This window comes from Coregonus clupeaformis, chromosome 35 (assembly GCF_020615455.1).
Source record: "Coregonus clupeaformis isolate EN_2021a chromosome 35, ASM2061545v1, whole genome shotgun sequence".
NCBI classification, from domain to species: domain Eukaryota; kingdom Metazoa; phylum Chordata; class Actinopteri; order Salmoniformes; family Salmonidae; genus Coregonus; species Coregonus clupeaformis.
This window is the reverse complement of record NC_059226.1, coordinates 10476113-10495095: the sequence shown is the minus strand read 5'-3', so window position 1 is coordinate 10495095 and position 18983 is coordinate 10476113. Positions and strand designations below refer to the sequence as shown.

The window sequence follows — 18983 nt, the reverse complement described above, 5'->3', positions numbered from 1 at the left end:
ACACCTGACTCAACTAATCAAGGGCTGCTTAAAGTTGATCCTTTTGTTAGTAGAAAATCAACATGAGCATTACAGATTTATACTGTTGAAACCAGTGGAGTAGTTGAGGGTACACGTACTTTAACAACGTTTACGCACCTTGCAGAGAAAATATACTCACTCAAAAGGGATTGACATAACCAAAAGGCAGTTTATTGCAACTAATAGCATAGGTCATTGAACAAAAATAACCAAATATGCACGTGTAAAAATAACATAACACTTGATTTATAAAATCTGATTCATCAACAAAATATCAAAAGCAAAGTGACAAAACTGTTGATAGACAGACTTAACCAATTGCTGCACACATTGACACATACTGAAACAGTTATGTCTGATTACCCAAGCAGGTCAATGATTTGGAGATTCAGGCCTGGACAATCATCCAAAACCCAGTATAATGGAGGAACAATGCCAATATCAATCAGCCACATGCATCAAACACACGTCTAGCCGCTATGTCAGCAACACTCAATCTGCATCCACTCACAAACACCTAAGAATAGCTAATGTTTTTGTTAGAATAGAGTTCAGCCTTCTCCTCCAAGTGTTCTGACTTAATCGCAAGTGCGTCTTTCCAATTTGCCTGTCATTTTGCCAGGCAGGCAGGAGGATAGTATAGGCCGAGGCAGGGCTGGGACAGACTGACGGACAGACAGTACAATGAGCAGATGTATCAGGTGCAGAGAAAGAGTTGGATAAGGAGATCTAGAGGAGAGGAGAATTTAAATAGATAAATAAATATATGCTTTTGGATAGTTGTGTAGCTTTGAATTGGGATGGTTAGATGTGTCCAAAAAGGCATTGAATATACAGGCCAACATTTTGACCTAGGAATTCACACATACAGCTGTGAAAGAGCAGGATGGACAGTGTGAGGATGTGAGAGAGGGTGTGGGTGAGGAGGGGCACAGAACAACTAGGATCCTTTTAGTTTCATTATAACTTTCATTTAATCCACACAAAGATCCAGAAATATTGAAGAGCTTTTCCCCCTCTAATCTTTGCAGACATGAAGCAGTGGGATGAGTGGAGTTGGTTGGAGAACGGTTTGGTTGGAAAAGGGTTTGGTTGGTAACTGTGTGTTAATAGTGTTGACAGTAGGTAGGTAGATGTTCATGGTCTATGCAGTGTCTCCAAGTTGAGGCAGGCGGGTGGGGTTGGTTTGTTGCTGGCTTTGCGCTGCGCAGACAGAGCGCCGTCGGCATGGCGTCCCCTAGCTGGGGGAGAATGCAGGGCTGGGTTCCGTGCTGATGTTGACCAGACACTCACTGGACTTGAGGCTGGACATGGACTTGCAGCTGGGGAGAGAGGCCAGAGAGCCACAGAGACCCAGCATAGAAGGGGTGTAGTCTTTTCCTACAGAGGAGCGAATAGACAAAACACAATAAAACTCTGTCCCTAAAGCACACTTTGGCTATCAGCATAACTTAAACACCCACGCAAAATACACCATAGACAAGGTTCAAACATGCCTTTGTATGTTTGTGAGGACATGTGGATGCATTCTTCTAAGTGGGTTTCTGTTTCTGTGTGGTTTTGTGTTGGTGCATGTATGACAGTGGGTGCCTCGGTGCACATATTTCTGCAGCATCAGTATGCATTGCTGTGCTTCTGCAAATGTATTTGGATAATGTACATTTATCTTTTGAGCACCAACCTGTATCTCCGTTCTGTTGCCCGTCTGTCTTCTGGGAATCAGAGTTCAGACTGACGTCAGCTGAGAGCTGCTCCAAACTGTGGAAGCTTCTCCTGAAGGGATGAGTGACATCATGAAATACTGTTACATTAACACCTATGTAGAAATCGCACAGACATTTCCTGGTTGCAAACATTTTAATAGTTCGCCTAATTTCAGTTTATGTGACAAAACAAGCAAGTACAGTGTAGAGAATCATTGTACCATCTACAGTGAGGGGAAAAAAGTATTTGATCCCCTGCTGATTTTGTACGTTTGCCCACTGACAAAGAAATGATCAGTCTATAATTTTAATGGTAGGTTTATTTGAACAGTGAGAGACAGATTAACAACAACAAAATCCAGAAAACCGCATGTCAAAAATGTTATAAATTGATTTGCATTTTAATGAGAGAAATAAGTATTTGACCCCCTCTCAATCAGAAAGATTTCTGGCTCCCAGGTGTCTTTTATACAGGTAACGAGCTGAGATTAGGAGCACACTCTTAAAGGGAGCGCTCCTAATCTCAGTTTGTTAACTGTATAAAAGACACCTGTCCACAGAAGCAATCAATCAATCAGATTCCAAACGCTCCACCATGGCCAAGACCAACGAGCTCTCCAAGGATGTCAGGGACAAGATTGTAGACCTACACAAGGCTGGAATGGGCTACAAGACCATCGCCAAGCAGCTTGGTGAGAAGGTGACAACCGTTGGTGCAATTATTCGCAAATGGAAGAAACACAAAATAACTGTCAATCTCCCTCGGCCTAAGGCTCCATGCAAGATCTCACCTCGTAGAGTTGCAATGATCATGAGAACGGTGAGGAATCAGCCCAGAACTACACGGGAGGATCTTGTCAATGATCTCAAGGCAGCTGGGACCATAGTCACCAAGAAAACAATTGGTAAGGACTGAAATCCTGCAGCGCCCGCAAGGTCCCCCTGCTCAAGAAAGCACATATACAGGGCCGTCTGAAGTTTGCCAATGAACATCTGAATGATTCAGAGGAGAACTGGGTGAAAGTGTTGTGGTCAGATGAGACCACAATCGAGCTCTTTGGCATCAACTCAACTCGCCGTGTTTGGAGGAGGAGGAATGCTGCCTATGACCCCAAGAACACCATCCCCACTGTCAAACCTGGAGGTGGAAACATTATGCTTTGGGGGTGTTTTTCTGCTAAGGGGACAGGACAAGTTCACCGCATCAAAGGGACGATGGACGGGGCCATGTACCGTCAAATCTTGGGTGAGAACCTCCTTCCCTCAGCCAGGGCATTGAAAATGGGTCGTGGATGGGTATTCCAGCATGACAATGACCCAAAACACACGGCCAAGGCAACAAAGGAGTGGCTCAAGAAGAAGCACATTATGGTCCTGGAGTGGGTTAGTCAGTCTCCAGACCTTAATCCCATAGAAAATCTGTGAAGGGAGCTGAAGGTTCGAGTTGCCAAACGTCAGCCTCGAAACCTTAATGACTTGGAGAAGATCTGCAAAGAGGAGTGGGACAAAATCCCTCCTGAGATGTGTGCAAACCTGGTGGCCAACTACAAGAAACGTCTGACCTCTGTGATTGCCAACAACGGTTTTGCCACCAAGTACTAAGTCATGTTTTGCAGAGGGGTCAAACGGTTGTCACCTTCTCACCAAGCTGCTTGGCGATGGTCTTGTAGCCCATTCCAGCCTTGTGTAGGTCTACAATCTTGTCCCTGACATCCTTGGAGAGCTCGTTGGTCTTGGCCATGGTGGAGAGTTTGGAATCTGATTGATTGATTGCTTCTGTGGACAGGTGTCTTTTATACAGTTAACAAACTGAGATTAGGAGCACTCCCTTTAAGAGTGTGCTCCTAATCTCAGCTCGTTACCTGTATAAAAGACACCTGGGAGCCAGAAATCTTTCTGATTGAGAGGGGGTCAAATACTTATTTCTCTCATTAAAATGCAAATCAATTTATAACATTTTTTACATGCGTTTTTCTGGATTTTTTTGTCGTTATTCTGTCTCTCACTGTTCAAATAAACCTACCATTAAAATTATAGACTGATCATTTCTTTGTCAGTGGGCAAACGTACAAAATCAGCAGGGGATCAAATACTTTTTTCCCTCACTGTATACCACCATGAAATATATTTTCCATAACCAAAAATATTGTATTTTCAGCTGTTTGAAGCTGATGTACAAAACCGAAAGTAAAAGTAACTAAACTTAACGGAAACATACAACAAGCGCACATTGAACAGATCTACGCTTCTTAGACTTGCTTTCAATGAGAATGAGATGTCTATATCACACATTTCTATGTGAATTTGGTTGGTTCACCCAAAAAGTTACATATTGCAGCTTTATTTAACTAGGCAAGTCAGTTAAGAACAAATTCTTATTTACAATGACGGCCTCCCAAAAGGCAAAAGCTCCTCCTGCGGGGACAGGGGCTGGGATTAATACAAATAAATATACACTACCAGTCAAAAGTTTGGACACTGTCACGCTCTGGCTCTGGGGACTCTTATATGTTGAGCCAGGGTGTGGAGTTTCTATGTGTTATTTTCTATGTTGTGTTCTAGTTCGTGTTTTCTATGTTGGCCAGGGTGGTTCTCAATCAGAGGCAGCTGATTCTCGTTGTCTCTGATTGGGAACCATACTTAGGCAGCCTTTTGGCACTAGTTTATTGTGGGATCTTGTTCCGGAAGGTTTGTGTATTTAACCTAGGACTTCACGTATGGTTTATTGTTTTGGTTCGTTGTGTGTACACTAATAAAAGTATGTACGCCTATCACGCTGCGCCTTGGTCCGCTTCATCATGTGTCAACGATCGTGACAGACACACCTACTTATTCCATGGTTTTTCTTTATTTTTACTATTTTCTACATTGTAGAATAATAGTGAAGACATCAAAACGATGAAATAACATATGGAATCATGTAGTAACCAAAAAAGTGTTAAACAAATCTTAATATATATAATATTTGAGATTCTTCAAATAGCCACCCTTTGCCTTGATGACAGCTTTGCACAATCTTGGCATTCTCTCAACCAGCTTCATGAGGTAGTCACCTGGAATGCATTTCAATTAACAGGTGTGCCTTCTTAAAAGTTAATTTGTGGAATTTCTTTCTTAATGCGTTTGAGCCAATCAGTTGTGTTGTGACAAGATAGGGGGGGATATACAGAAGATAGCCCTATTTGGTTAAATACCAAGTCAATATTATGGCAAGAACAGCTCAAATAAGCAAAGAGAAACAACAGTTCATCATTACTTTAAGACATGAAGGTCAGTCAATACGGAAAATGTCAAGAACTTTGAAAGTTTCTTCAAGTGCAGTCGCAAAAACCATCAAGCGCTATGATGAAACTGGCTCTCATGAGGACCGCGGCAGGAATGGAAGACCCAGAGTTAACTCTGCTGCAGAGGATAAGTTCATTAGAGTTACCAGCCTCAGAAATTGCAGCCCAAATAAATGATTCACAGAGTTCAAGTAACAGACACATCTCAACATCAGCTGTTCAGAGGGGACTGTGTGAATCAGGCCTTCATGGTCCAATTGCTGCAAAGAAACCACTACTAAAGGACAATAAGAAGAAGAGACCTGCTTGGGCCAAGAAACACAAGCAATGGACATTAGACCGGTGGAAATGTGTCCTTTGGTCTGGATTCCAAATTGGAGATTTTGGGTTCCAACCGCCGTGTCTTTGTGAGATGCGGTGTGGGTGAACGGAGGATCTCTGCATGTGTATTTCCCACCGTAAAGCATGGAGGAGGAGGTGTTATGGCGTGGGGGTGCTTTGCTGGTGACACTGTCTGTGATTTATTTAGAATTCAAGGCACGCTTAACCAGCATGGCTACCAAAGCATTCTACAGCGATACGCCATCCCATCTGGTATGGGCTTAGTGGGACTATCACTTGTTTTTCAACAGGACAATGACCCAACACACCTCCAGGCTGTGTAATAAATAAATATTTTACCAAGAAGGAAAGTGATGGAGTGCTGCATCAGATGACCTGGCTTCCACAATCCCCCGACCTCAACCAAATTGAGATGGTTTGGGATGAGTCGGACCGCAGAGTGAAGGAAAAGCAGCCAACAAGTGCTCAGCATATGTGGGAACTCCTTCAAGACTGTTGGAAAAGTATTCCAGATGAAGCTGGTTGAGAGAATGCCAAGAGTGTGCAAAGCTGTCATAAAGGCGAAGGGTGGCTATTTGAAAGATTCTCAAATATAAAATATACTTTGATTTCTTTAAGACCTTTTTGTTTCCTACATGATTCCATATGTGTTATTTCATTATTTTGATTTCTTCACTATTATTCTACACTGTAAAAAATAGTAAAATCAAGAAAAACCCTTGAATGAGTAGGTGTGTCCAAACATTTGACTGGTAGTGTATATAAATATAGGACCAAACACACATGCACATATACACACACTCATACAGTAGATGTACCTGCGGAAGAGCTTGACGTCCCCCTGGTTGTTGTAGCCTCGTATGGAGTGCCACTGGTTGACCAGAGGGATGGACAGGTCCTTGGTCAGGTGGGAGGAATCACAGGGGATGAGGGCAGTGCTGGAGGGAACACGCATGGGATTAACTCTTAACATCATCTGATATGTGATGTTCTGTATTTGTGTGTGTCTGTTTATGATGTTTGTATGTGTCCCCGTCGATGTATACTAGTGTGTGTGCTGTGTATATTGCTCTCACATTTGTGCCTGCAGCTCCAGTACGATGGACTCCAGCTCCTTCTTCTCCTGCAGGCTCTGGACACTGAGCTCCTCCAGCCTGGCACTCAGCTTTTTGTTCTCCGTCTCCACGTTCTTCAGCTGGGACTCCCGCAGACGCACCAGCTCCTCCAGGTAGCCCTGCATCACAGACACAGACACAGGCGCAGACACAGACGCACAGTTAGAAGATAGGACTGGAGTGCATACAGATAGACTGTGTTCTGCATACCCCAAAAGTACAAACAAAGTTATTACTCTATATACAGTACATTGAGGACCATCAACATTTCCACCATGACACTCTGTTCTGGAAGAGATTCTATGCCCCATGTCTTTAGGAATGTAAGGTTATCAGGAGGTCAAAAGGTCACCTTCTGGGCGTAGACAATCTTAAACCTCTGCTCCATCTTGCGACACTTGTTTCTCCAGCTCTCCTCGTCGGTGACCAGGGGGATGTAGGGGTGTTCTGGGACACTTTCGTCACTGGCACTGCTGTCCACACTGCACCGGTCATCCTCATCACTCAGGTAGTCATAGCTGTAAGCAAGGGACACATAGCAGGGGAGTTGCACACATTCACACACTGCTTCTAGTCATTTGGATGGCTATGACTAAGCTACTGACTAGTATGACATATATTGGCGAAGTGAGCACGTGGTTGTCTCACCTCTGAGTAAACTTCAGGTAAGGTGTGAAGTCAATCACTGCAGGGGACTTCCCATCCAGCGCCTCCCCCTTCAAGCAAAAACTGGACAGAGAAAGAATTGTAAACTTTATAATAACAATGTAACAAATAATAATGCTATGATTCTGCAGGCCTGAGTGATGCTGCCTCACCTGAAGTCTATGGCACTGAGACCAATGAGCATGCCCGTCAGAACAGTGGCCTCCTCTCTCAGCATGATGGCTCCGTCATCATAGAACCTCCTGCTGTGCAAAGCCTTATGATTAGTTATGTATTGCATGTTGTTTCTAAGGTAGATTGGTAGTTAATAGGCTAGATGGGATACTATTTTGTGGTATATCTGACCTGGTTGTCCGTGTGTCCCTCAGGGCTGTAGCCACATACTCAGACAGACGCTTCTCCATCAGCGCCACACGGATCCATGCCCGACCCTGCAGAAAACGATGGAAGGAGGGAAAGAGAGAAAGAGAGAGAGAGGGGGTCAGAGGGAACGAAAAAGAGTGACAGCTAAGGGATTTTACTCTGAATCTCTGGTGACACAAACATGCACACACACACACACACACACACACACACACACAGAGGATCCCCGTCCTTGCCTTGGCGCGTGAGGTGCTGATGTTTTCGATGTTTTCGATGCTGGCGATGCAGTTGTTCTGCACCTTGCTGCATGCCAGCCGGATGTAGTCCCAGAAACTGCGCTGGCCATCTGAGCTGAACCAGCTTCCTGGACCTGGTCCAAAGATAAAACACTGACAATGACTCCCATCTCCTACAACAGCCAACACAGTGTCCCTGTCGCTCAACGCACCACAGCAGATTGGCTTTGCATCCAGCACTTTAACTCAGTCAAAACCGATGGGCATGCCATGAGCTCATGTAAAAATCATTACATTTGCCTATTATATGTGTGACATTATACATATTATGTAAATAGGTAAATAGTAACATTTGAAACTAGGGGAAGCCTTGAGGCTTCCGTTTCCTGAATTAGAAGACCAAGAGACTGATGGACACTTCCATGTCCTGTACCTGCTGTGTTACCTTTGAAGCGGTGGCTGAGGATGTGTTCCAAGATGGCAGCGAAGTTGACAAACTCCTCGGATGAGTCATCGATGGGCTCAGCTGTGTACTTTTCCAGGAGTGTCTTCACCGAGAATCTAAAAGAGAGGAGAAGAGAGAGACAGAGGAATGAGAAACAAAGATAACTGCGTACAGTACGAGTCAAAATTTTGGACACACCTACTCATCCAAGGGTTTTTCTTTATTTTTACTATTTTTTACATTGTAGAATAATAGTGAAGACATCAAAACTATGAAATAACACATATGGAATCATGTAGTAACCAAAAAAGTGTTAAACAAATCAAAATATATTTAATATTTGAGATTCTTCAAATAGCCACCCTTTGCCTTGATGACAGCTTTGCACAATCTTGGCATTCTCTCAACCAGCTTCACGAGGTAGTCACCTGGAATGCATTTCAATTAACAGGTGTGCCTTCTTAAAAGTTAATTTGTGGAATTTCTTTCTTTCTTAATGCGTTTGAACCAATCAGTTGTGTTGTGACAAGATAGGGGGGATATACAGAAGATAGCCCTATTTGGTTAAATACCAAGTCAATATTATGGCAAGAACAGCTCAAATAAGCAAAGAGAAACAACAGTTCATCATTACTTTAAGACATGAAGGTCAGTCAATACGGAAAATGTCAAGAACTTTGAAAGTTTCTTCAAGTGCAGTCGCAAAAACCATCAAGCGCTATGATGAAACTGGCTCTCATGAGGACCGCGGCAGGAATGGAAGACCCAGAGTTAACTCTGCTGCAGAGGATAAGTTCATTAGAGTTACCAGCCTCAGAAATTGCAGCCCAAATAAATGATTCACAGAGTTCAACAGACACATCTCAATATCAGGCGTTCATGGTCGAATTGCTGCAAAGAAACCACTCCTAAAGGACACCAATAAGAAGAAGAGACCTGCATGAGCCAAGAAACACGAGCAATGGACATTAGACCGGTGGAAATTTGTCCTTTGGTCTGGAGTCCAAATTTGAGATTTTTGGTTGACACCGCTGTGTCTTTGTGAGACGCGGTGTGGGTGAACGGATGATCTCTGCATGTGTATTTCCCACCGTAAAGCATGGAGGAGGAGGTGTTATGGTGTGGGGGTGCTTTGCTGGTGACACTGTCTGTGATTTATTTAGAATTCAAGGTACACTTAACCAGCATGGCTACCACAGCATTCTGCAGCGATACACCATCCCATCTGGTTTGGGCTTAGTGGGACTATCATTTGTTTTTCAACAGGACAATGACCCAACACACCTCCAGGCTGTGTAAGGGCTATTTTACCAAGAAGGAGAGTGATGGAGTGCTGCATCAGATGACCTGGCCTCCACAATCGCCCGACCTTAACCAAATTGAGATGGTTTGGGATGAGTCTGACCGCAGAGTGAAGGAAAAGCAGCCAACAAGTGCTCAGCATATGTGGGAACTCCTTCAAGACTGTTGGAAAAGCATTCCTCATGAAGCTGGTTGAGAGAATGCCAAGAGTGTGCAAGGCTGTCATCAAGGCAAAGGGTGGCTATTTGAAGGATCTCAAATATAAAATATATTTTGATTTGTTTAACACTTATTTGGTTACTACATGATACATGATGTGTTATTTCATTGTTGTTATGTCTTCACTATTATTCTACAATGTAAAAAATACTAAAAATAAAGAAAAACCCTTGAATGAGTAGGTGTGTCCAAACTTTTGACTGGTAATGTATTTCTTTGCAAAACCATTTATATGCAATAAAAAGTAGCAAAGAGGGACAGAATGTTGAAAGTATAATGTAAAAAACAACAGTAGGAGCAGACAGGCATAGACAAATGTACTACTGTACTTGACTTGTGCTAAACAATAGCTGAGAGGAGTTTTTTGGGAGCAATGCCATCGAATACATCTGAGGTCACCTCCAATTGTCTTGTGTGCAACACAATGTCCCCCTTCAGATGCTCCGCAAAGTTGCTGTGACAACAACACAATTAACCCCCTTGTCTCAACCAATGGCAGATGACACGGTTGTCGGCGTGGCAGCCTTTGTTCAGTATGGGCTCCCAGGTCCTGTCCGTCCCTTGGTCTGATCTCTGTAAGGAACCAGCCGACATCAGAGTATGACCAAATCAAATCCCCCCCCCCCCTCATACACGGTGGTCTGATCTATTTAGGACAGCTGTAGCCACTGATTTAGTTTGGCTGATGACCTCAAGATCTCACTGCACATACCACTGAGAGCTAAGAGCTAGAGGCTATGCTGTGCCTGCTGTGTGTACGCTAGGAGTCGGAGTCCAGGCACAGACTAGGGCTGACTGCCTCTTGTTCCATGGGAAACACTAGCATCACCGAGGGCAAGACTGCCCTGGCAGTGGGCAAAACTTCCATAGCCAGGGGCAAGACCACGGTCGCGATGGGCAATACCTCCGTCTCCAGGGGAGTGACCACCACCTCCATGGGGGACTCCACCATCAGTAGGGAGAAGACCACAGTAGCTCTTGGCCGCGCTAGCTTCACCAGGGGAACCACCACCACCTCCTTCCGGAAGGCTCTGATGCCAAAGCGCAGGACCACCTAGAATAAATGGACAGGAGCTCAGACGCCAGGGCCAAGACTCCCAAAGCAACCAGGACGTCAAAAAAAGACTTGACTGAAGAGGAGGATTGGAAAGCCACCTTCCTGTCCAGCAAGACTACCTTCACTAAGGGCAGGATCTTGATTCTGAAGACTAAGTACGCCATCTCCTGGGGCAAGTCCTCTGTCTCGTGGAGCAGAACCACCGTTACCCTGGGCAAGATCACCGTGACCATGGGAAAGACCTCCGTGACACGAGACCAGACCACCAGCTCTCTGACCACTCTCACCTTCACCCATGGAGATAAGTCTGTGTCTGTGGTCAAATCCAGCCTCACCAGGGGCAGACAAACTACACGGAACATCTACTGGGATTTCCACCTGTGATTATTGTATATGGTTACACTCAAAACGGAGGGATTTTTAGCAGGTCAGTTGTAGCTTAAATCATGTCCATTTGTAATCAATTATTCCATGTGTCTGATCAATGTGCAGCATTCTGCAGCTCGAGTGTCAATGAAGCATTAATGTTTTAGAAGAAAAACATTTATCATGTCTTTCAAAATGAATCCCACATGATGAGAGTATTGTTAGGATGTGTTACGGATCTAACAGGCTTGAAATCAGATAAGATGTTCTGGAGCCTGACGGAGGAACATTATTCAAATGTGTGACAGAGGAGATGAGGTTGGTGGTGTGTTGGCAGGGAGGGAGGCAGTAGGACACAGCTGTGTGTGATGTATGTGGAGACAGAGCATGTGTCATCATCAGTGTGCTGATCAACAGAGAAACGGTAATTCTCTGAAGCAAAAATACAGTTTAAATGTCCCCCTTTTTGTTATAGAACAACAATTGCATGCTGATTAAATTGGTCTATGTTTCAAGGTTGCATGCATTACAATAACTATGCTATGTTCAGTTTATAAGGACAGTCTTAAACTAGGAAAAGTGTCTGTCATAACTGATTGATTGATGTAACCTGATGCTCATAAAATAACTGCTTCAACACTGCTTGGCTTGATTTTGTTTGTTTGCAAATTTGACTTTTTATATAATATACAAGTAGTAGGAAACAAATTATATGTACTCTCCTGAAGTGGAATAATGAATTATTTTCATACTAAAGGACAAGGACCATAGTCAAATGCAATATAAGATGATCTGATCATCTCTAAATCAAATATAAAATTTTAGGGACACAGACACTTGTAAAACTACTAAGAGCCACACCCATATTGGAGACTGAAGCCAAGATGCACATTGCACATTTGAGAAGAGCAGTCATAGGCCATGGATGGAAAACATGAACTTATGTCAACTTCCTTGCCTATCTAATAATGTCTCACATATGTTTCATGTTGCACATGTTCCATACAGTTTCACACGGAACCAAGGCTTTACAATCAGGGGATATAGGGAACAATGCCACAGGATCAAGTGATGTCACCACAGATTGTCCTCTGGGCAACAATGTCTCCTTCAGCCGCTCAGCAGCGTCGTGGTGGTGATGGGACAATCGTTCCACTGTCCCCAGCCCTTAGATAGGCTACAGCCACCTACGGCTGCCTCTGTCCATTCACAGGGACACATGGGCGGTATGTGGCCTTCCAGAGCCCACGTCTATAAGCTCAACGAAGGCATTATGTGACAGGGGGTAGCACTATCCACGCTTAGCATTCTGGTCTACTCTGGACTCTCGTTACTGTTACTATCACACCCAAGGCTTACTAAGTGGGGTGTGCTGCATGAGCGTGCGATGTGTCGTGCCGAGTGAACCCCAAAATCCACCACCTCAGCAGGGTCAGGAAGACAACCTTCTTCTCAAATGGGCAACACCAGCATCACCGAGGGGAAGACGGCCCTCTCCCTGGGCAACACCACCATCAAGAGGGGCAAGACCAAGCTCACTGTGGGCAACTCGTCTATCACCAGGGGCAAGAAGACCACTTCTCTGGGCGCCTCCACCATCGCCAGTGCCAAGACCAAGCTCACCATGGGCAATGCCTCCTTCAGCAGGGGCACCACCACCACCTCGTTTCGAAAAGCATTTTTCGCCAAACGCAAGACCCTCTAGATGAGAGGGGACATCATTGGGTGGAGGGACTGGCGGCTAACTCAACAAAACATAAAGACAACATACAACAACACCATCATAGGGGACATAAGGACATCACCGCAACATCTACACAGGCTAGATCTAAATTGACTTCTAAAACACTGGATTATTTTGCTTTGGACCATTTTCTTTTTCGATCAAACAGGATTTTATCAAGGAAACAGGTCAGTGGTTTTAGAATTCTTAGATGTGTTCTACTCCACCCATGATTCCAGGTCAGTCTGAGTTATGTGTTGTGCAGAAGTCAATGTCTGTTATACATGTTACTGTTGGACACCCTATTCAGTTGCCTAGAACAAAACTTTGAGAACATTTGACCTGCTACATTGTTGCAATATTCTATGGCAATTAGGAACTTTAAGTATTTATGCTTTACTGATATGTCAAAGAAATCAGTAGATTGCAAGATAGTCATCTCTGATTATCAGTAAAATCAGTTTATATGTGATTACAACATCAGAATCTAATACTGTGGTTGAATTATTAGAAATTGACAAAGTCTCTCGATGTGAAGGGGAGTTAAAGAGCGGCAATAACTGGTATGCCTTAAATGCTAATAGATTGAGTGCCACATCAAGATGCTCTTGGTACGATTTGACACTGAAAAACAACTGCCCGTCCTTATAACAAACATCTTTTGTGCCCCCTCTCACTCCTCTTGGATCTCAGCCAAACCCACTCTCAGCTCTCTTCAAACGTCATCTTGTTCTTTTTTCTACTGTACTTATGTTCAGTTGTGTTTTATTTACAATAGAATTTAGGATCAGGGTTCTCTAATTTGTCCGAAATAATCTCAGAAGATTAGGATTGACAGCTCTCAATAACTATTTTCTCTCTACCCCTCTTTGTCTGACTAACTCTCTCCCTCATCACCCCCCTCTCTCTCTCGCTCCAGTTTTGGCCTAACCAGCAGGATCAGCTGACACTGGAGGATTCCTCCCTGGCCATGGCCATGTGGAGGGAACACTGTCTGTCTGATGGTGTTATTCAGATCCTCTACTGGGTGTGTGTGCACCTGGAGGATCCCTCTCCCTCCCATAGGGGAGATGAGCTCAGCCAGGGGAGGAGATGCAAGCCCTGTGTCTATGTGCCATGAAATATCATGAGAGGAGATAGTATTAGTTGACTTATTTGCTCTGACAGAGAGATTACAAACGTTATGGCATAATTCATAATAATGAACATGATGAGGGGATGTGATATGAAGGATATAGTATGTCACAGAGAAAGTGGATATGGTAATAGGAGAGGAGAGGTTGCAAGGAAGGTGGGGAAAGGTTAAAGTGGTATCTGAACTTGTATAAGAGTGTATTTATACTGTAATGTGAAGTGTTTGGTCCTGCTGGTAATGTTCACATTGCAATGCCAATGAACCTTGCTTATGTTTAGTAAGGCAGAGGTCATTTGTGCAATAATATGCTAGAAATATGTGAAAACAAGAGAGAAACAAGAGGATAATTAGGCTGGAAAGAGCACCAATATTTTCACCCATTACGAGCATCATTTTTTATTCTAGGATGGCAGGCTCCGAGTGCTGCTTTAATGTCCACAATGAACAATGGGACAGACACTTCTGAGTGGATGAGAAGGGCTTTTATGAGGAAAAAAGTAGAGCAGTGGAACCCTGAGGCTGAGAGAGAGAGGCAGAGAGAGGTAGAGAGTAGCGAAGAGTGGGACCATTTGTGGTGCTTTGCCATTGTTTAACACACGAAAGGACACACTCAGAGTGAAGAACCATACTGTATACTGTACAGTCCCTCACAGAACCCACATTCAAGTTTCAAAGTACTTTGCACTCATTGTGCAGCTGGTTCCACTTTATATGTCCTCCTTGGGATATTGCAACAGAGAAAGTAATGGCCTATTCTCCCCAGCCACACCCAAAACAATTGAAGGCTTCAACAGACAAAAGATGACTTGCTCTTTGTTCTCATCTCATCCACTTTTATTCACAGGGAACAAGGGTGCAGTAGGATAGGACCTCCAAATCCTTAACTATCTCATTTATGTTTTCTTAGGTTCAACGTGTTGGCACCAACAGTGTTCATCCTGTCATGGACCTCGTCATGAGAGCTCTTAGGCCAGAATATGCAACAACAAAGTAATATATCCACTGGCCTGTAACAAGATTCCCTAGTGATAGCTGTTTCTCCTGGTTTGGCCTCTTTTCAATAAGGTAAAATAGCACCTATTGGTACAGTCTGTTTCTCTCAGATGAACCGAGTACAGATGACGCTCTGGTCCCGCCATGTTTTAAAAACATATGTAGCCCATAGCAACAGCTATACTGTTATGTAAGACTTTTCTTTTATTCTTGACATTTTATTATTATTCTGGGCATGGTAAATACTTATAAATGAAAGCCAGCTTAAGGCATGAGTGGTATCTCCTTCAAAAGTTATATTTTTCTCAGGACTTGAAAAGTTGATGGTGCCAAGTTCCAACTGAGATTTCTACAGTCCTTTTCAAAGACTACCAGCTGGACCATACTGTATATCTATGACCTCTGTTGACTTAACTATTGACCTTTGACCCAGGGAAGCAATGATAGTTCCCTGTGATGTTGAGAGTATTTCAAGATTTCTGTACAGTCTATTGCTGTGCATGGAAATATATGTCATCAAAATAAGTTTAGTCAATGAAACATGATGTAATGGGGAGGTCACTTTGACACATCAGATCACTGCATCTTAGAAGTCACTCTATATCTTGGCTTTGGTGTCTATAACAAGGCCAACCCATGAGACGTGCCATCAGAGACTAGACCTACTAGTATCCCTGGGCCCTACTATATCAGTACAGCACTAAAACAACCATGTTAATGACTTGGAGGAAGAGCTTTGAATGGGAGTGTGATGCCAGTTTGGCAAAATCCATAATGATTCCTGATGACAAATTGACATGGGGATGGATGGAAGCTCTGGGTCCAGCATTTCAGCAAGGGTCAATGACACAGTGAACTGATTCAAATTCAGTATTCAAGAACAACTGTATGATAATAGAGCATTCACAAATAGGTCTCAAGACAAGGATTTACTTCCAAAAAATGAAAAGTAGGAAATCCAAACATGTTAATCTATGTGTCGATGTCTGGTAAATGTGTATGTTGTGATAGTGAAGGAAATGTTGTGTATGTCAATTTGAATATATACACGTGCATTAGTATTAGAAGAATGATCATGCTTGGGCTGGTGTGCTAACTGAACACTAATGTGGGCTTAGCTGGGAGGGATGGCTAATGATCTGAAAATAACTGTGTCCATATCAGTCAAACCTTTTTCATGACTCCCTCCATTACTCTTGGCATTAGTCTGGTGCACAGATCCACCCTCTATCTCTTTGCACCAAGGCTTCCCTGCTCTGCCCTGCTGGTAGTCCTGCCTACACAATGAGACACACACAACACCAGCCTGACTCTATGTACAGCCAGAGGTCCTGAGGTCACAAACATTCACAACCTTTGTCTACTTGAACACCACCTGGGACAAGGGCTGTCATTGGCTGACACTGGCAGTTTGCCTCGACACATGGAAGTGGTACACGTCTGTCTGGCAGGAAAAGAGGCTTCTATGATTTACAGCCTATCTTAGACTGCACAATACAAAGCTAAGACTTGACATCGACACAGATGCTTTCAGATATTCAAAGCCTGGGGAATACATGTATTACCCTTGCATTAAACTGAATCCATAGCTCTCATTGAAAAGTAATCAATGTCTTTCCCATTGGAGAAAATTGTATGATTAGCATTACTGATGAAAAACTGTTGTGAACATTTCTTTTTTGTTTTGTGTCCTGTGCCTCTGTCTTTAAATGTCTTGGATTAAAATATTATTGGCACAGTCAGCATCTGAAAAATGACCGAACTGCAACAAATGTCTCTTTGTTCTCTCGCTAATCCTTCTGGAGTCTGAAGTCTGTGTGTTTTAAAACGTTATTTCTCTTTGGTCATGTTCTATGTTTGTTCTACGTGTTCTATTACACTGTATGTTCCACTAAATGCAGACAGAACCCTCGGCAGAGAGGTGCTGTAATTAAAAGTGCTTGATCGTGTTCCTGGAGTTTTCATTTGTCTATTTATTCTTCTGTCCAAGCAGCAAACAAACACTAAACTCAACATGTCATATCATGAGGTCAACATGAGGATATGTGGCCAATGTCGATGTCATCGGATTGGAAGGATGGAAAGATATCCATGATTAGTGACAATGTCATAAACCATATATGCCTACCTACACTACACATAGAATGCGTAAATCATTTTCTGCTAATTGCTTTTTCTAGAAATGATTTAGAGAGACCACCAGGAGCTTGAGTGATGTCATTCCCGTTGGTCCTGTGTAGAACAATGCCTCCCTCAGGAGATAAAATGTTGTGTCCCTGACAACAGGACAATGGGTCTCCTGGCCCCTCGGAGTGACAGCACACACTGGACACATACATGCCTCGCCTGATGGGTTCACGTCTCATCATGAGGGTGCCCACAGATAACATATTCACATTGCTAACATACAAGCTACGAGCCACAGACCCACACGTTTCTGAGGCAACAATCCAGTTCCTGTTCCTACTGGAGCTCCTTATATGAAGACAGGGATATAAACCAGTATGACTCACCATGGTATGTGTTAACACACAACAGACATGAGGACACACAGTGAAGAGGAAGCTTACAGTATAGATGCATAAGGACACAGAGATGAGATACAAATTGAGTATTTTGAAAAAACACATATGCACTCTTGAAATAATTGTGAATATATATATATATATATATATTATATCATTGAATATATTATATTATATTAATTTACATGACACATGTTTGTCATCATAATGTATGAAGTATTCACATTAATTATGCCTTTACAAATCTGAATATTCTAGGATGGAGCACTGATGATACATTAGCCTACATTGGGTAAAACATCATTTCTCCTTCACCAAGTTATCAAATAGCATTCCTATGACAACCAGCCACAGGGGTTTGACTGCTATGCAATTTTATTCTCAGCAGTATCAGCTGTAGATATAAATTACTCTGGTATAGATGAGCTGGCATAGATGTCGTCGGCCTATACTTTTTTCTGAGAGCTATCTCTCAGGCCACCGGGTGAAATTCCTCTGGGTGTTTTCAGTGCAATATGAGTACATCACAGTAGCATTCAATGACCATAATAAACATCCGATTTCACTGTGATGTCATTATCTTGGAGCAGCATTTATCTAAGCGGTAAAGAATGTCCTCGTCCCAAGAATGTTGTCGTCATTGCCACATCACCGACCTGGGGCATTCTGGTGGAGCAATGCCCTCTCAAACATAGGCCTCACACACCCAATTCAATCCCATGTCCTTTCAAATAGGCCGACATAGCGGCGGAGACAGCCGGGTGTCCAGCAAGGTGAAACTGCATCTGTGGCTGTTTATTTATAAGGCGATCTGATTCTCTCTCACCGTTATTTCTAATCGAGAGAATTTAAAAACAGAAAAAATGTATCCATTATAATTTCCCCAAGTAGTCTAATGTATAGGCTACCACAGTGCCTATAGCTGTGAAATATGTTGCCTTTTCTTTTTCTTTTCGTTTCCTTATGAGAATGCATGATTGAGAACAAACAACACAGGACACAGAGATGGCACTTACATTTAACTATTGGTTAATGCGGCAGAAAATTATTTGAACGCTTCTTACATTGTAGCCTAAACCATTATACATTTGTTTCCATGCATGCATTAAATAATATGTGTGGTTAACATGACGTGCCAAACACACGAAACCTCTGCTCCCTTGTTTTGTACCTGCATACGGTGATGAAATTTTTTCGCTCCACGCCGACGCTCCGAGAAGATGCTTTTTTCGATGTCAAACCCATAGCCATTGCTTTTCGTACACAGCCGGATTCCATTCAGCGGCAGTACGGAGCCTTCGGGTAGCCCTGCACCACCAAGACCCCTCCCTCGGCAGGCCTATGCCATATATTCCGGTGTCCTCAGTCCTCCGCGAGAAGCAGAGACATGCTGATGCTTAATTAGTGGGCTCTACGTTGACGCGCTCACGATTCACGATCGAGTTCTGCAGGGTGAACAGACACTATAATTAAAATACCCTCTGCATC

General features: G+C 43.3%; 1 protein-coding gene and 1 long non-coding RNA gene across 6 annotated transcripts; one reads left to right on the top strand and one right to left on the bottom strand.

Annotated features, from left to right (window-relative positions):
• Positions 1 to 165: 165 nt before the first annotated feature.
• Positions 166 to 18944, bottom strand: LOC123480997 (RUN domain-containing protein 3A-like). 4 transcript variants are annotated; one of them, XM_045210807.1, is made up of 11 exons: positions 18667 to 18944; positions 8164 to 8291; positions 7731 to 7864; positions 7477 to 7562; positions 7284 to 7376; positions 7114 to 7194; positions 6818 to 6983; positions 6427 to 6584; positions 6169 to 6288; positions 1703 to 1794; positions 166 to 1401 (listed from the first exon to the last, which is right to left on the bottom strand). In XM_045210807.1, the coding sequence occupies exons 1-11, from the start codon at positions 18771 to 18773 to the stop codon at positions 1259 to 1261; spliced, it is 1308 nt and encodes a 435-aa protein (XP_045066742.1). In that variant the 5' UTR covers positions 18774 to 18944; the 3' UTR covers positions 166 to 1258. The 4 variants fall into 4 exon arrangements, with proteins under 4 accessions (XP_045066742.1, XP_045066743.1, XP_045066744.1 ...); XM_045210808.1 differs by having other exon boundaries at positions 7284 to 7373; positions 18667 to 18940; XM_045210809.1 differs by having other exon boundaries at positions 8176 to 8291; positions 18667 to 18940.
• LOC123481054 lies at positions 12828 to 16919 on the top strand. 2 transcript variants are annotated; one of them, XR_006657803.1, is made up of 2 exons: positions 12828 to 13030; positions 14885 to 16919. It is a non-coding gene; the product is annotated as an uncharacterized LOC123481054 (long non-coding RNA). The 2 variants fall into 2 exon arrangements; XR_006657802.1 differs by having other exon boundaries at positions 13762 to 16919.
• Positions 18945 to 18983: the final 39 nt, after the last annotated feature.

Bases quoted from the DNA above. Each gene is read 5' to 3' on its own strand.
- LOC123480997 (XM_045210807.1), bottom strand. From the start codon at position 18,773: ATGGAATCCGGCTGTGTACGAAAAGCAATGGCTATGGGTTTGACATCG. The intron at 6,289-6,426 runs GTGAGAGCAATA...TGTTCCCTCCAG, and splicing joins CTGGAGCTGCAGGCACAAAT to CACTGCCCTCATCCCCTGTG. The intron at 1,402-1,702 runs GTTGGTGCTCAA...GCTCCTCTGTAG, and splicing joins GCAACAGAACGGAGATACAG to GAAAAGACTACACCCCTTCT.